This window comes from Gossypium hirsutum, chromosome D12 (assembly GCF_007990345.1).
Source record: "Gossypium hirsutum isolate 1008001.06 chromosome D12, Gossypium_hirsutum_v2.1, whole genome shotgun sequence".
NCBI classification, from domain to species: Eukaryota; Viridiplantae; Streptophyta; class Magnoliopsida; order Malvales; family Malvaceae; genus Gossypium; species Gossypium hirsutum.
In genome coordinates, this window is record NC_053448.1 from 273059 (window position 1) to 291924 (window position 18866).

The 18866-nt window shown below is 32.3% G+C and overlaps 1 protein-coding gene across 2 annotated transcripts; it reads left to right on the top strand.

Moving 5' to 3' along the window:
* The first annotated feature begins 4286 nt into the window (after positions 1-4286).
* On the top strand, positions 4287-10149 carry LOC107930813 (chloride channel protein CLC-c). 2 transcript variants are annotated; one of them, XM_041108091.1, is made up of 10 exons: positions 4287-4586; positions 5373-5525; positions 6154-6233; positions 6364-6568; positions 6652-6852; positions 7052-7229; positions 7455-7717; positions 8030-8299; positions 8458-9586; positions 9674-10149. In XM_041108091.1, exons 4-10 carry the CDS (start codon positions 6390-6392, stop codon positions 9761-9763), a joined length of 2310 nt encoding a protein of 769 aa, XP_040964025.1. In that variant the 5' UTR covers positions 4287-4586; positions 5373-5525; positions 6154-6233; positions 6364-6389; the 3' UTR covers positions 9764-10149. The 2 variants fall into 2 exon arrangements, with proteins under 2 accessions (XP_040964025.1, XP_016718048.2); XM_016862559.2 differs by lacking the exon at positions 5373-5525.
* The last annotated feature ends 8717 nt before the right edge of the window (positions 10150-18866 follow it).

Sequence of the window (18866 nt, forward strand, 5' to 3'; positions counted from 1 at the left end):
CATCTAGTTAGTTGGAGTAGATTAAGTGAAACAAACCCTAGAATTGGCGACTCTAGGAAGTTACTCAAGTACATGAGGTTGAAATGATAGTCTACTGGGAATTAACTTAATCTAACTTGGTTTAGTTTATCAGGTCAAAAGATAAGTAAACTAAATCGATCATTTAATCTAACTATAAGCTAAAAATTATTAATTAGGTTAATTGTTAGCTAATTAATTAAAACCCTAGACTTAGATTAATCATGAACATGTAAGTGATTCATCATTCTTCTTATTTAATTTATTCTTGATTTTGGTATTTCCTCACTGTTATTTTATTTTTCAATCCAATTATTTTGATTTTGTCGTACCATGATTTTGATGCAAGTAATATTTAGACTTGTTTATTGTGTAATTCAGGTTAGTAATTTAGTTTAAACAAATCTCCATTAGGTATTGCCACACACCGAAAAGTAACAAATCCAAGAAGATGAGTAAGGTAGATAGGTGAATTGTTGGGTGCGTTGTAATAACATAATCCACCACCCTATTAGCCTAATGGTGAGTTAGAGTATTTGTGCATATTGACAGTATCTAAGGAATTGGTCGCGGGATGTTTCCAAGAGGACAAAAATTACACAAAAAAAGTACGCACTTATGAAGGGGTACGCCCCTGAGTTTTGTGTGAGCATTAAAAGCATGTCAAGTGTATTGAGGAAGCTTTAGGAGACTTAATTGTCTATAAGACCATGCCGAATGAGAGTTACCGCCAAGATATAGTACATTCGGTTAGCATGAGTATTACTCAATTGGATCTTGTATCGGGTTTGGTTGGGAGTTGTTGGGATTTTACAACTATAGAAGGTGAAATCAGAGTAAAGAACATAGTAGCAAGATGTATGAAAGATTGCTTGTACACTAAAACAAGTCAATTAAACAAATCATCACAAGTAGCATAGCTGGCCATTTCGTAACAAGGGTCAATTAGATTAATTTGACCTTCCCCATGATTGGTCAACAGTAAGTTAAATGTTCACCATATTTTATTTTACCTACCTTGGATTTAGAAGGGAAATTAGGGGGACCAAAAGTATATTATGGAATGGGACATTTTATATTGTTTTTCTATCTACGTAATTTTCATGTTCTCCTTTCTAACCTCAACATTCTCTTCTTCTTCTTTGTTAAGATTGAACTAAGATCTCATTTACTGAGTAGATGATTTAGCCTTCTGGTAAGTCTTACAGCTTTGCACGTAACAATTATAGAAGGGAAAATGTATTGCAGGAAGGCCCTACTTAAAGGTCGCATGTAATTGAAATGTTAGTAAAATGTATGTAATGGGGATTCTAATGGAAATCTTATAATTTTTTAAAATTTTTGCTTCTGCAGGTTTGGGATGAACATTTGAAATGGAAGCTCTAACTAAGGTTAAGGTAGGTATCTGGTGAGTCTCTAAACCTGACTCATGCATGTCATGTAATTATGTGCATGTGTGTTTTCTGAGAGGTATCTACAAATACGTAAATGAGGTGAACAATGTACGACATGATATGATGTTGTATGGTATAAGATGTTGCTGGTGTCTGTGTAGTCACTATCTAATATTTTCCTGTTATATGGTTCTAGTACTTGACAAATCTGGGTTATGTAAAAATGTGAGAAAGAGATCCGTTGTGTAGCTTCCAAGAGGGCAAGTATACTGCTGACCGTACAGACAAATCACTGTGAAAATGAAACTTTATTTGTGATGCCTTCGGTAGAGCAATTTTATTGCAAACCGGATTGGTAGGTTACGGCTCGACATTGCAGGAAAATACGACATGTGTAAGACCATATAGGTGAGGCCCAATGGCATCATTTAGTAATACGCCAAGATGGCGAGACGGTGTAAGACCATGACATCTATTGTGTTGGTCCTTCGAGACTGTAAACTCGAGAATTCTCTAGAAAAGCCTTTGTGGCGTGATATCTAGGAAGCCTTTATGACTAATCTTGTGGAAAAACCTTTGTGGTGAATTCTCTGGAAAAACCTTTGTGGCTAATATTGTGGAAAGCCTTTGTGGCGTGTTATCTGGAAAATCTATAAAGGGAATTTTGCATTGATTAAGTGGTGAGATGTTAGTCTACCTTACGTGAGATCTGGGTATGCCTATAAGGCATTTTCTTGATAGAATTCTCGACAGAGTAACCAACTAATGAATCCGCCTTAGTGATCTACCATAAAAGGGAACTTGGGACATTTGGAAATTTAGTGATACAAATGTCTACCAAACTTGAAATTTCTTAGGTTTTGTAAGTCATCTAGGATTCTATCATGCAACCTCCGATTTTAATTTTTTCTAGTTTCGCTCGACACATTTTTTAGTATAATGTCGCCAGCACCGCTAATCCTTAACTAAGTTGTCTCATTTCTTTCAAGTCGGCTAGTAGTAGTAGCCACCTTAAATGTATCAGACTTTAAAATTTATCTGACATGAATAGACCCTTGATCAACCTCAAGATGAATGCGTGCGCAAATTATGTTTTTTCAACGTCACTCGTGGAAGCCTCCAAAGTTTTGAAGTTGTCCTCTAACCATCTCATCTCGATCTAGTTACCCTTAAACTTGTTTGACACATTCCCTAGTAGTTTCTCGCATGTTGCACTCCAATCAACACTTACCACTGACCCCGTAACGACTTCCCCATCGACCGGTTGGTCGAGTTGTAAACTACCGTCCTCGAGTGCAATTGTACACTCACCGTAAGAAAGAGGGAATGTGTGTGTTTCCAGTTTCCATCTTTCGACCAAAGTACTAATAAGTGTGGGATCCAATTTAGTCCCCCCCCCCGAGCATGCAAGCCACGTATAGAAATCCTACATCTCGCAAGTGTCCATAAATGACATCTGAAGCACCTTCGCTTAAATTATTTATGTACGTCTCCAAAATTCGATCTTCAGCTTGAGTAGATAAATATAAAAAAATAATAATGATGACAACATAATAATTAAATATTTAAAATAAAATAATTTAATTATATTTCCTTACCATTTGTAATTGAACGCCGAAAATATGTTTGTGATCCAAATGAATAAGCTGATTTTCCATTTTACAATTTATAAGGAATAAAATAAAATCGGAAAGAATAAGATTCAAAGAAATATTTAAAAAAATAACTGAAAATTAAAAATTGTGGATTAAGAATTGAGGATTTAAATTGAGTTGAAAAGAATAAAGTTTAGAGGGTTTATATAGGAAAAATTATGGTTGTTGGACCTTTTATAGCAGTTAGAAAAATTATCATTGAAAGAAAAACGCATTGTATCAGTAAAAGCGCGCCCTGTAGGACGCATTTTCCTTTCATTCTCCAAAAATAACATAAATCAATAAATTAAAAAAAAATTCTCAAAAAAAAAAATTGCAGCATATATCTATAAATTAGCCGTGGAAGAAAAAAAGACAATGTCTGACTCAGCACTTGTCAGTTGCATGTAAACGCAAACTAATTAACGCACCTAAGTCGTACAAATACCTGAAAATAAATAATACAAATTGTCAGTTCCAAGATACTGTTGTTTTCTTTTGACGTTTCATTTTCAACTAACCTTTTTTTAATGTTTTCATTAATTCAATTCTCAAAAAATAAAATTATTATTTTTTATATTTCTACCAATCATATATATCAACATCAGCAACAGATTGACTTCTCTCAATTACTTTTTTTTAATTTAATAAAACAGTAAAGTAAATGGAAAAAATTTAGAAATATGAAAATATAATTTGATATTATAATTTCCATTAAATTAATGAGTGGAACAAGTATATTTATAAATTTTTTTATAATAAAAATTATTTGACAATTAAATGAAATTTACTTGAAATGTTAAACATTTTGGATTCAAATCTAATTTTCTAGATTTCACATTATTTTAAAAAACTAAAGTATCACTATAATAATATTTATTATTTTACAAAAGAAATAATTTTTGATAAATGCTCAATTAAATTGACCCAATTAAAGAGTAACACAAACACTTAAATATAGTAAAAATAGATGATGATGGTTGATTTTATAAATAAACAACGAAAAAATGGATAACGTATAAAGAATAGAGAGTCAAATTTAACCTAAAATATGTGTGTACGAACTTAACTTTTGGATAGACACTTGATTAATAAAGTAAATAATTAAAAATTGAGAATCAAAATAATTTGATTTCCATATTTAACTCTTTTAACTAATTTTAGATTAGTGTTGGGGTGTTCTAATTTCTTCAACTATAAAATAGAAATCAATACTACTTAAGTTTTCAAAAGTTAAATTTGACATTGAGCATAAACGAGACTCGGCGAGTCGGCTGGCCGTCGAGGACCCACTTTTCATTTGAGAAAATTACAGATACAGGCGGTGGATAACAAATTATCAGACTCTTGGTCTACCGCCATTAATAATTAATTAAAAACGCCCCCAGCCTCCGCCACCCCCTCCCCAAAAGAAGCAGAGCTTGAGGGAGGCTGCTGCCAACGATCAAGGCAACCTTTTATGCTCGTCGACAAAGGAAAAGAAAATTTGAAATTTCTTAGGGTCAAGGCTTTTTTCAATTTATTTTCCAAACCAGATTTGGTAAGATCTTTTTTGTATTTTCATTTCCAGTTTATTTTTGAAAACCTTTTCATTATTTTATTTAACTAACACCATACCACAAATGAAAAATACACAACATTATAGTGTTAAAATCAATCTTTACAAGAATGGATTTTTATTTTTGGGTTAATGCACTATTTGGGGTTTGAATTTGACAAGTATTCTTAAATTGGGATTTGATTTTTTTTGTTTAAGTTAATTTTTTAATTTAATAATTTTTCCTGCATTAGGTCTAAATTTTTTTATTTAAGTTAGCCCTTGAGCTTGACAATTATTCACACATTGAGACTTAAACTTTATTTTATTCAAGTTAGTCCTTATATTTCATTAAAAAATTTTAAGCCTCAACGTTAGAAGGGAACAATTACCAAAATAAAAAATAAACTTGAGATAAAAAAAGAATTTAAACATTAATGTAGGAACTATTACCAAGTTCAACCCCAAATTGCATTAATAATTTATTTTTATTGAATATTGGTTATCGAATCTAAATTTTCATATTACACAACATCACTAAGCCAAGTTTTTGTGTTGCTTATAATACATGAAATCAGTGTATCATGTCTAATATTTGTTGTTGAGTATTCTTACTTGTTAACAGGGGTGAAATCAGAAAATTTTTTTTATCATTTTAATAAATTATATTTTTATAAATTTTAAAAATATTAAATTAAATTTTTATATTTTTAGATAGAGTCAAAGTATAATTTTATCATTATTAATTTAAAATTTTAAAAAATTGATATATAATTTTGTTTATTTTAGGATGCGGGGCTGTTTCGCCTCTGCTTGTTAACGGCATAATTATTTGGAAGAATTTATGGCTGAGAAGTAAATGAAACATGAAAAGAAAAGACAAAATGACGTGGTATGGAATGGTGTTAGTAGTCAAAAGTAATGGAAAGTAATAGTATTAAGGTACACAAAATCAAAATAATTATATGTTTTGACTTTTAAGTTCCATTTTTGTAATTCTGCCTCTTCCACTTCTTCACACAGTCCAAGAGTTGAATGTCTTCTCTTTTTATCTTTTTGAGTCGATATCCCTTCAATCATTAGATGATTATTCTTTTTCCCTAGAAGAGCTCACTCCTTTCGCATGCGTTCACGTCACTAATAAAAGACAATTATTTATGTCTTGTCAATTTTTTTATACTAATATCTTTAGAAACATATTGATATTGTTATTAAAAATTAAAAAAAATGTTACTTTCAAATATTTAAATATCTTTTTTATCTAATACTGGCAAACTACTATGATTATATAATAAATATATTTATTAAAAAATATATAAAAATCGTGAATTGAATTTTAATTGGATTGATATAAGTATTGTTTTACATAAATTCAAATACATTGAAGTGAATTATCGTGACTTCTTAGAAAACAAAAGATATCTAAAATTTCAATTACACGCTAACAATAACTGAATCCTATATTGTATTTCTTTTTGACCATACAGAAAATTTTGCTGACATAAGTCTTTCCACCTTTTTCTTTGGTAAGGGAACTCTGATTCTTATATTTTGCTTTGATTTTGGGCAGATCATTCTCTCTTTTTTGCATGCAAACCACCAATTGAATCAAGGATTCACTGAAGAAATTTGCTGCTTTTTATTTAAATTGTAAGTTATGCCAAATTTGTGGACAAGAGTTGGCTTGCTTTGCTGATTCTGGTTTTCTCAATTGCATTTGGTTGAACACTTTTTGAATTTAATTTTACCAATATCATGATTGGATTGGATTGGAATGCAGGTTGATAAAAGAAAGCAAAAGTTATCATGCAGAAGCTTGATAGTAGTATGATGGACTTTGAAGAGAGACTAGAGATTGATGATTTTGAAAGCGAAGTTATGGAGAGGATTTACAGTAAACCTCTTTTGATTAAGAGAGTGAACACCACATCCCAGATCGCTATTGTGGGTGCTAATGTTTGCCCCGTTGAGAGCCTTGATTATGAGTAAGCAAGCCTTTCCCCTGCGTTTCTTCATTTAATTTCTCTAAGTATACCCAAATTCCCCCCTTTTTTTTTGTGTATGACAGGGTTCCAGAAAATGAATTAGTGAATGAGGATTGGCGGTCAAGGAGGACAGTTCAAATATTTCAGTATATTCTGCTTAAGTGGGCCTTTGCACTTATTATAGGGCTAAGCACTGGCTTAGTTGGCATCTTTAACAATATAGCAGTTGAGAATATTGCTGGATTCAAGCTGCTGCTCACCACAGAACTCATGCTGAAGCACAAGTAAGCCAGCTATTCTATTGCCTGAAACATTTTAATTTCTCAATGCCTTAATTTTATTCATGCTATGTTCTGCTTATGTTACTGAATTGAAATCATACTATTATCATTTTACTATCAATTCTAATGTGGGTTAGATGTTTAATTGGATTTACTTGACAGTTCCGTATGATAATTTGGACATGTTACTGATTCAGTGCAGATATTACAAGGCTTTTGCAGCATATGCTGGCTGTAATTTAGGTCTGGCAACATCAGCTGCAGCTCTTTGTGCTTTTATTGCTCCAGCAGCGGCGGGTTCTGGTATTCCCGAAGTGAAAGCGTACCTGAACGGTGTGGATGCTTATTCCATATTGGCTCCAAGTACTCTGTTTGTAAAGGTGAATGTCATTGGTATTGTAAGCCAATATTTAAGAAGATTTCTTTCACCTGTCATTTATTACCTATTTGTGCTCCTGATATACTGGTTTACCCTTTATGCATATCTCATTACATACAAAACAATACTGGGACAGCAGGCAACCTTCGATGCTTTGACTGATGATTAAACCTGTTTTCTCCGGTTGCGAATATACTTTTAATTTTCTTATGTTTATATCTGGCAGATTTTTGGTTCAATTTTTGGGGTGGCTGCTGGATTTGTTGTTGGCAAAGAAGGGCCTATGGTTCACACAGGTTCTTGCATAGCTTCTTTGATTGGGCAAGGAGGTTCCCGTAAATACCATTTGACTTGGAGATGGCTTAGATATTTCAAAAATGATCGTGACAGGAGAGACTTAATAACCTGTGGAGCTGCTGCTGGTGTGGCTGCTGCCTTTCGTGCTCCTGTTGGTGGTGTCCTCTTTGCTCTTGAAGAGGCAGCTTCATGGTAACCCCCTATCTCAGGCTATTGAGGCCGTAACCTTTTTTTTATTTTTACTTGTTCAATGGCAAGTCTCAAAACACCGTCTTCTACTAAACAAGGTCAAAAAGCATGATATTGTGATCATTTGGAGAACTGTTTGGAAGTCTGATATGCAGGTGCAAACTGGAGCATGTGTGAACAATAATCATGACCTAAATGGTGCTTGAATATATGATTTCATCAGGATTTGTTGATGCTTCAAAAGAGTGCATTTTGGAATGGATATTACACGTATATTCTTTAGTGATATGTATTTCTTCCGTTGTTTTTCTACAGGTGGAGGAGTGCTCTTCTTTGGAGAACCTTTTTCACAACAGCTGTAGTTGCTATAGTTTTGAGAGGTTTCATACAATTGTGCTCTACTGGAACTTGTGGGTTGTTTGGGCAAGGAGGACTGATTATGTATGATATCAGTGCTGCCAAAGTTGTATATAGCACTCCAGATATACTGGCTGTGATACTTCTAGGGGTCATTGGAGGAATCCTTGGAAGCCTATATAACTATCTTGTGGATAAGGTCCTTCGCACCTACAGCATCATCAATGAGTATGTAACACATTCAATCATAGATCTTGGAGTATTCAAGTAGTTCATTAATTTTGTTAACGTTATTAACATGACCCCGTCAATAATCTTTGCTTGTGAATTATCACTTGTTTTCATTTGATGAAAAGTCCTACAGCCTAATGGTTCTGTTTCTGCAGAAGAGGAGCTGCTGTTAAGATCTTACTTGTTATTATGATCTCCCTGTTAACATCAATCTGTTCTTACGGCTTGCCGTGGTTGGCTACATGCATCCCCTGCCCCGCCGATGCATCTACAAGTTGCCCCAACACTGATGTATCTGGCAACTACAAGAGCTTCCAGTGTCCACCTGGTCATTACAATGACCTGGCTTCACTGTTTCTAAACACTAATGATGATGCTATTCGCAACCTATTGAGTACCAATACAGTGAAAGAATTTCATATCTCCTCTCTTTTTATCTTCTTTGTTGCTGTTTACTGCCTTGGCATTATCACTTATGGCATAGCTATCCCCTCTGGGCTCTTCATCCCTGTCATATTGGCTGGATCTTGCTATGGCCGCCTTGTTGGTAGACTATTTGAACCAATCTCTGAACTTGATGTTGGACTCTTTTCTCTCCTTGGTGCAGCTTCATTTCTTGGTGGCACTATGAGAATGACAGTTTCCCTATGTGTTATACTGCTTGAGCTCACTAATGATTTATTGATGCTTCCCCTTGTAATGTTGGTTCTCCTTATCTCAAAAACCATGGGTGATATGTTCAACAAGGGTGTGTACGACCAAATAGTAAAACTAAAAGGATTGCCGTACATGGAGGCTCATCCAGAACCTTACATGAAACATTTAATAGCTCGGGATGTTGTTACTGGTCCTTTGATCACCTTTTCTGGTGTTGAAAAGGTGGGAAACATTCTACATGCATTGAAAAATACAGGACATAATGGGTTCCCTGTGATTGATGAACCACCATTTTCAGATGCACCTGAATTGTGCGGCCTTGTTCTAAGATCTAAGTTGCTTGTTTTGCTTAAGGGAAAGGCTTTTTCAAAGGACATGGTACTTGCGGGCAACAAGGTTTTAAGTAAAATTTCTGAACTAGACTTTGCCAAGGCTGGGTCAGGAAAGGGACTCAAACTAGAGGACCTAGACATTCAAGAGGAGGAGTGGGACATGTATGTTGATCTCCATCCTATTGCCAATACATCACCATACACCGTTGTTGAGACCATGTCACTCGCCAAAGCTGCAGTTCTCTTCCGTGAACTTGGTCTTCGCCACATGTGTGTTGTACCAAAGAGTCAGGGGGTAAGTCTCTCGCGCTCAATATTTTTGTGTGTACTAAATGCAGGAAATTTTGTATGAACTAATCGATTTTATATATGCTAAATGCAGAGACCTCCAATTGTCGGAATCTTGACAAGGCATGACTTCCAGCCAGAGCATATTCTGGGACTGTACCCTCACATCAGGTTCCAACAGTGATGATTCTAATGAGTTTGTATTGGTGGATTAATGTTTTATGGTAAGTTGAAGATGGATGTTTGGCGTCCTTGCTGGAAATGAAATCCAAACATTGTTGGAAGCATAGTATTTAGGAAGAGGGCTTATATCATCTCAAGGCAAACATTTTTGAAGCAAAACATCATAAGCATTCAGCCTTCCCTCAAATATAAACATTTGGTTTTCTTTTCCTCATGTTAGAGTGCATGCAAAGTTGTTGTTGGTAGCAATTGAACATAATTGCCATGGAATTTGTTGTTGGCGTAGTAGGAGGCTTTACATTTTACAATGAACATGGTGATGATGATTTTGTTTTCATTGTTGCCTTTTTCTTTTTCATAAAAAGTAAAAAATCTTCATATTAATTATTTCTTTGTGTTGCAAGAACTTGAGATTTAAATCCTGGGATAGCGGTGGTAGATTCTACATGAGAGCTACATTTCATTGTGTAGTTCTAGTTCATGATTACATCACATGTGCTTTACAATAAAAATTAAGATAGCTAGATTAATTCTTTTATAAAAAACCATCAAAACATATAACTTTTTATCTAGCGTGTAATATTATATTCTCTGGGCTTTATATCATTTTAAACTTAATTTTTTTGAATAATTAACTAGCTTTATTGAAATAAGGGGAAGGGAAGAAATAAACTCGAGAATCCTGAGCCATGGGAGCCAGCCATTCCCAATAGTCTCAAAAAACATAAACTCAGACAAAGCAAGAAAAACAAAAAACAAAAAAAGACGGTCAAAGTTAAACTTTGATTTTTTATTTGCTTCCGTTAATATTGTTTATTTAGTGCGTCATTGTAATTTCATCATCTAATTTTTAAGGTGTTTTTGTTAAAGTCATTCAAGTAATAAATCTCCGACAACAATTAATTGCACACACCGCATTATGTTTATATTTTTATTTTGGTCACTTAACTTTTAGGTCATTTTCATTTTGGTTACTCAAAAAATGTCTTTTTTTAAGTATTGATTGGGTTAAAAACAACATTAAGGATTAAAGTGAAAAAGAGATAGAAACTAAAATAATACACAAAAATTGTCAAATTGTACTTGTTTATCCTATTGCCGAAAATTCTAAAATTCTTTTTTCAATATTAAAATTTTAAATTTCAAAACATCAAAATAAATTAAACCTTGCAATTTTTTTATCCATCGATAATGTCAACCAATTTACTACTATAATATTGAAATTAATTAATTTAATTTCACTCTAAATTCTAAATTTTTATTTTATGTTTCCCAATTATCATTAATGAAATCAACCCAAATAAATCATATTTAAAAATGGCCTACGAAATTTAAATTTCTTTTGATCATATAATCTAAAATATTCCATTCTAAGCTAAAAGTAAAGGAAAAAAAACTTACAATTAATTAAATTAATTGGATTAATTACTTGTTCTTCATTTGGGTAAAGAAATGAATAAAATATTATGAGTTTTGTTTGACATGGAAGATAAAATTAATTAAATTAATTGTAAGGATCTTGTAATTATAAAACAGCATGTGGATTTTTATAAGAGTCTATTTGCCTTGGACTATTCAATTGACGGGTTTCTGCCTTGTAGAGGTCACTTCTAGGATTTATCATTAGTGGAGAAAGGTGGTCTTGAGATGGAGATGTTATATTTAGAGGTCCGTAATGTTGTCTTTGGTATGGCTTTGCTAAAGGCTCCAAGACTTGATGATTTTCATGCAAAGTTTTGTCAAGCTCAGTGGGTTACTGTTGGTCCTTCTATTTGTTCGATGGTGCGACAAGTGTTTGGGGGTTGTCTAGTGGACTACAGGATTAATAAAACTCTACTTGTTCTAATCTCTAAGGTTGATAGTTGGGAAAGTATCACTCAATTATGCCCGATTAGTCTTTGTAAGGTCTTATACAAGATTATCACCAAGTCAATTGTTAAAATATTGCGACCGTTAATGTCAAGCTTACTAAACAAAATCAAGCTAGTTTTGTGATAGGTAGAAGCATTTTAGATAATATTGTTATTGCTTTGGAGGTGGTACATTCTTTGAGGAATTTTAAATGCAGAAAGTCGGGGATGATTTTAAAAATTGATCTCAATAAGGCATATGATAGAATTCGTTAGGATTTCTTGAGGGATACACTATTAGAAGTAGGGATGCCACCCATGTTGATCACGGTAATTATGAATTGTTTGTCGTCGGCTACGTTCCAAGTCTTCTAGAATGGTGCGGTCATGGATGAATTTAGGCCTTCTAGGGTTACGACAAGGAGATCCCTTATCTCCTTACTTATTTGCATTATGTATGGATAGACTAGGGCGCTTAATTGATGAATCAGTAACAATAGGTGGAAACCTTTGGTTCTGTCTAAGGGAGGTCCAACTTTATCACATTTATTTTTTTTCTAATGATCTTATGTTATTTGTTGAAGTGGATCCAAAGCAAGCTAAAGTGGTAAATGATATCCTGAATACCTTCTGTCACTTCTCGAGACAAAAAAGTGAATAAGAACAAATCTTAACTTTTTTTTCTTGTCTAATGTTTTGGAAACTATTGCTTCAAATATATGTAGGAATGTGGGATATGGAAGAGTAGATGATTTGGGGATGTACCTTGGACTTCCGATTATTCATAAGATAGTCAAAGTTGACACTTTAGATTTTTTGGTAAATAAGGTCAGTAGTTGACTTAATGGGTGGGAGGCAAAGAAACTATCACTAACAAACATAATTACGTTAGCTAAGTTCGTGTTGCTATCTATTCTTAGTTATTTTATGTCTATAGTTCGAATTCCTGTAATTGTGTGTGGTGAGATTGAAAAGCTAGCCCGCAATTTTTTTGGGGGATTCTTTTCTGATGATAGGAAGTCGACCCTTTTAAAATGGGATGATTGTTGTCGTCTGGTTGAGGTTGGGGGTTTTGGTATAAAAAGTTTAGCTATTCAGAACAAGTTATTCGCTTTGAAACTTGGTTTCCTTCTGTTAACCAAGACTAATGATTTATGGGTTAAGATTGTGAGGAGTAAGTATAAGATTCATGAGGTGTTACTGAATTCTATTGCTAGAAGTAATTGTTCTTACTATATATGGAAGTCTTTAACGCGGGTTTGACAGGATGTGGTGAAAAATGTTTATTGGATTACTGGGGATGGATCATTGATGAATTTTTGGAACGATAATTGGATTTATCAGGTGGGTCTTTACGGAATTTCTATGTGGGATCCGAGAAACCAGATGACACTTTGCGAGTTTGTGATTAATTCGATAAGATTGGCAATTCGGATTGGATCCGTCTTAGAAGTTTCCTGCTGAATCCAATTGTGATGCAAATAGCTTTGGTGTTGCCACCTTCACTGGATGTGGGAAATGATCAATTATCGTGGAGATGGGTTAAACTCAATGCAGATGGTGCAGTTTCACTTAGTTCTTATTTGGTTGCAATTGGGAGAGTCATTAAAGATACTGATGGTAATTAGTTATATGGTTATTTGATGATATTAGGGAAAAATGGAGTGTTCAGGATTGAAGCGAGGTCAATGTTAGAAGGGCTACGACTAGTTTGGGATAAGGGTTATCAACAGGTTGAGCTTGAATCTGATAATGCCCTCTTGGTGGAAATAATTTTGGCCGGTAAATCTATTAATAGTCATTTTATAGAATTATGAGCTATTCATAAATTGATACAAATGAATTGGATAAAGAATAAATTAAAACGGTGTGTAATTAAAAATAATAGATATATAAAAGTTGTGCCATTTAATAAATGTAAAATATAAAGAATAAATTTATTTAAAATAAATGTGTAATTTTATTTAAAAACATATGTTTTTGTAAAATTTAATTTTGAAATCATAAATATTAAAATATATATTAAGTTGACATTTTAAAAAAACCCTATAAGCATGATGAAGAATATAATAAATTAAGATCTAATAAAAAAAATCTAGAATAAGTGAAAATTATTCTAAAACTTCAATATATAGAGAGGATAAGTAGCTTTAGATTTCATGAATGATATACTTTATCTTAATTTTAAAATTTAAAACTTAAACTAACAAAAATGATAGGTTTATAACTTTATTTAATGACTGTTTTTTATATAATATTTTATTATCATACTAAATTTTAAATTAATGAGTATTGAAAATTTTAAAATAATTGATAAATTTTAGTAGATAATTTTGTTTTTTTTATCTTTCATTTACAATATAGATTTTTTAAAATAATTTAAATTTATATTGATTTTCCATTATATACTATTATTTCCCATGATTTTTAATTAATTTTTAATTTACATTGAATTATCAATTAATTGTTACCGGTTTTTGTTAATTTTTAAAATACATTATCAAATTTTAATATTTAAAAACAAATTATTATAATTTTTAAAAGATTGTTAACATAATTTTTTTTTACATTTTTAAATCTTGATTATATATTATCCAAAATTTAAAAATAGTTAAATGGATAAAATAATTAAATTTTAAAAAATACAAAATATTAATTATCTTAATATTTTTATCCTTCTAAATTTCAAATTTAAGACAATTAAATTGATTAAATTACTAAAGGTTGATTTTATTTGAACTTTATCTTTTTAAGATATTAATGATTTAAATAATATATTAATGAGGAATTATTTAGTACAATGTTAGTAGAGTTTTTAGACTCCACAAGCAGGGTCAGAGAGTTGACAAGTGTTCTATAAAAATAAGAGTATAGTAAAATATTAAAAGTATATATATATTTAAAAATAGAAACACATGGCAATTTTTTGAAGCTACTTGTGGATTAAAAAAAGTGCACTATTAGTGTATCAAATACTCACAGTATATTAATTATAGGAAAATTAATATATTATTTAATATGTTTAACTGTTTTATTTAAACACTTTTAATTATGGGAAGTTAATATATTATTTTAAATAATTAAAATATTAGAGATTTAACATGAAGTTTTAATTTAAAATTGAAAAACATCAAATTATCATATTTGTATTTATTTGTGTTATGAAATAAATAATAAAAAGAGTAAAAAACAAGAAAGCGAAAGAGTAAAAGAGAATAAGAAATAGACGAGCAAAAGAGAACAGATTTTTATTGATCAATAGGGATGTTTACAAAGTTTCTCCAAAGTCTATATTTATAAACATAAGAAGTAAACATGATATAAAACTCTATTTCTAATGACTATTAGAGTCTTAAAGTGCATCAAACTTATCTTGATCTTGATGGACATCCACTTAATGATAAAATATTCACAACACTCCTCTTTGGATGTCCATTGGTAAATAATGTGTCTCGTTAAAACCTTGCGGGAAAAAAATTATTAGCGAAGGAAGAAGAGTGCACTTGTATATAATATGCATAACATATTGCCTCATTAAAAATCTTATAAGGAAAACCTAATGAGATAAAACCTCAATTAAGGGAAAAAAGAGTATAGCGCGTATTTACTCCCCCTCATGAAAATATCATATAATATCCCATATTCTACGTATTTCAATCTTGAATACTAACTTTTCAAATAATCACTTAAACATGTTTGATATTCTTTTGGAAGTCATGAGTGGGGAAGAATTTTGGAGAAATATATTTTGATCTCTTTAAGAGTTTCAACAATAATTAAAATAAACTTTGATCATGATCCTGCTATACATGTGTAAGTTAGATCATCTTATAATTTCCCTTCAACCATTACTTATTGAGTTGAATTTACCATATATATTCAAATCAATTTAATTCATATATTAAATAATTTCCAAGAATTTCTATATGCGTTCAACATTTTAAACCCTTCAAATATTTTAATATAAACTTCACTATATAGTGATTCATATAAATGTTGTAACAACAAACGCTGATTGTCCGACCATGTCACCCACCATCGCCCAACCTTGACAGATTCTCTAATTGTCCCTCCATCTCTTTGGATTCTATCATTCTTTTTTTTTAAAGTCTTTCTTTCACTTTATTCCCATTGTGGTTTTCTTTTTCACAATAGTATACCTTATTAAGGCGACCTTCCAACTTACTCTCTTAAAGGTCCTTATCTTAACCTCGTATGACTTGTTCACCTTCTTTCTGTCGGTATGAACAACAAAATCCCACGCCACCTTGGCGGATTAAATCCTGCTTAGCTTAAATAGCGGCAAGACTACTTCCTTGTAGTCTTCCTTAATCATTTTATCTTACTCTTAAGCATAGCATCATCTTCTATTACGGATCACTATGGCCTACAATACTTAGTCACTATCGTTGAGTATCCGTTTGGGTTCCCTAATTCTCTTTCATATTGTTTCCTTACCGAACTTGTTGTTTAGCTAGTACCTTTACACTAGTTATTCCCCTTTAGAGAGGAATAGTATTGACAAACAAGTCCATCATTCTGTGTATTCTTCTTCATTGATGGGTTCTAACCCTCCTCTTCCTCAAGGGCTAACTGACGTACTCATATTATGCTACTAATTTGTGTAATTTCTCTTAGCGCTCTCGAAATATCCTTTACTACTGACCCTCATTCATGATCCTTTGTTAAACCAATTCTCGTTCACCTGAATGTTAGGTACCACTGGTACTTAAACTTCCATGACTACTTATTAAAATCTTTATGCCCTTCTGGGCTACATGACTACTATTCTCTTAGTCCTTTCTCATTCTCACTAAGTTCCCATTCTCTGGCGGATTTTTTCAACGTGCTGCTCGTTTGTCACTGGTTTGTATTTCTATTTTCCTTTCAACCCTTTTTTCCTTGTCTGTGGGTTGTCCCATGATTACTATTTTGATTGTTCCCCTGTGTTGTTATCCAAATGAACCATATTGTGCTACCATAGTCGAACCATGGTCTTACGCCATATGATTACACATTATTTGTCTTAGCAGACTCCATCGATTGTCCTAGCAACACTATGGTCTTACCTCTCTAATCCTCATATTTACTGTCCCGTCGAACTACCCTATGTTTAACATCATGTCGGACTATCTCCTATTTAACGTGCCGTCAAACTATCTCATGTGTAACGTCCTGTCAAACTATTTACGATGCCACAATGTCTTTCAACTATGATCTTACTCATTATATTGTCAACAATGTCTTTCAGCTATGGTCTTACTCAGTTTAGACATATAGACTCCGGTCAGTTCCATGGCCTAGCCATGATCTTTCCTATTCATCCATCCTATTTATTCATCCCATTCCTCCATTTCACCATCCTATACATTAATGCTCGAACATCGCAGTGTTTCCTCCACAAGGCCCTAGAGCTTCGCTCATCACTAGTGCATACAACAATGTTGTATTGCAGTATCTAATAAAATCACCCATGTTCTCATTCCTAACTTCTTCTAAGCCCTTTCTTGATTTCTCTTATTCACGCATATTAAACTAACCTGATGCTTTTTAGCCTCGTCAACTTAGCTTTTCCCAATGCCAAAGCTTCCATTCTCCTTGCAACTAAGCATGACAACCAAATCATAGGCTGAACCCGGTGTTTCCACTATAAACCTCAAATTTCATAAACATGCAAAACCCTTAAAATGGTTTTGAAAACTCCTAACTTTGTTTCCTAAATCTTACATATACCAAAGGGCTTAGACTTTACTAGTTTACCGGTTTCTTTACCTTTTCAACTTAAACCTCCCAATCATTTCTCCATGCAAAGCTTTCTCGTATCCTTCTCCTATAAGAGCTACTAAGGAAGAAGTTGAAGAAGATAAACAAATCAGATTGGAAAATAAGTCTCCCAAGAAGTCTTTTCTCGGGTATTTATAACCCTTCCTACACGGCCCTTAACCGTGTACGATCTACCCATTCACAATCATTTTGTCCCATACTAAGGAACTCATTGGTTCTAATCAACCGAACCAGATTTGGTTCTAATCAACAAATTTTTATTGATCAATAGAGATTTTACAAAGTTTCTCAAAAGTTATATTTATAGACATATGAAGTATACATGATATAATATTCTACTTCTAATGACTATTAGAGTCTTAAAGTACATCAAACTTATTTTAATTTTTATGAACATCCACTTAATGACTATTGGAATCACCATTCATTTGCAAAATTTTAATATTGTATTAGTTGAAAAACCTTAGTACTTGAAAAATTTTAGTACCATATTGCAAACTTTACAATCTTAGTACTGTAAAAGTTCCATATTATTTTCGAACCAATAGAAAGATTAATTTTTCTCTCTTTCATATAATATATATTATTATATATCAATAACATATAAATACCTCTAAACTATAAGCACTCTTTCATAAATTCTAAAGAGTTTATGAAAATAATAAAGAAATTGACCATTATTTATAGGGAAAGTGTGAGCCATTTGATCGTTTTCTAATTGATCTGAGATTAAAATTAAATTTTCAATTTCTTAAAATATATCTAAAAGTACCTATCTTCTTATTTTATTAATTTATTTATAAACTATTTAGGATAAATGATGTAATATTTTTTTATTTAAGAAAAAAGATAATGAGATATTTATCAAAACTTTTTAGACTAAAATGGTAAAATAAAATAAAATAAATAAATGGTTAAAATAAATATTTTCCGCTCATAATGATTTATTTGATATTCATGTTTTTAATTTTTTTTTGGTAGAACAATAGATGTTTATCAACGGGCAAATTACTAATAAAAGCCGTTTTTTTTCAAAATTTACCGAAATGGGCCGATTTTTTTATTATTTACCGGAATGAACCATTTTCCGCGAAATCGCGTCCACGTCAGCGCGACGTCAGAGTACGTGTCAGGACATCGCGTCCACGTCAGCGTGATTTGCTTACGTGGACACAAATCGCGCCTACGAGGACGCGATTTGCTGACGTGGATGAACAGTTTATGTTTTTAAGCTTGGAAAACTTTGAAAGGCCATAACTTTTGGCTCGGTTGTCCGATTGAGACGATTTTTTTATTTCGAATAACTTTTCGAGATATAAGGCGGTTTGCCGCAGTTTTTATCGAAAAAGATCCTTTTTTGCCCCTAAATTTTGATTTTTTCGGTTTAAAATTGAATTTTGAAACATTCAAATCATTATTTTCCTTATTTATTTGAAGTAAACACCGGATATTTTTTTACAAAATTGTCTT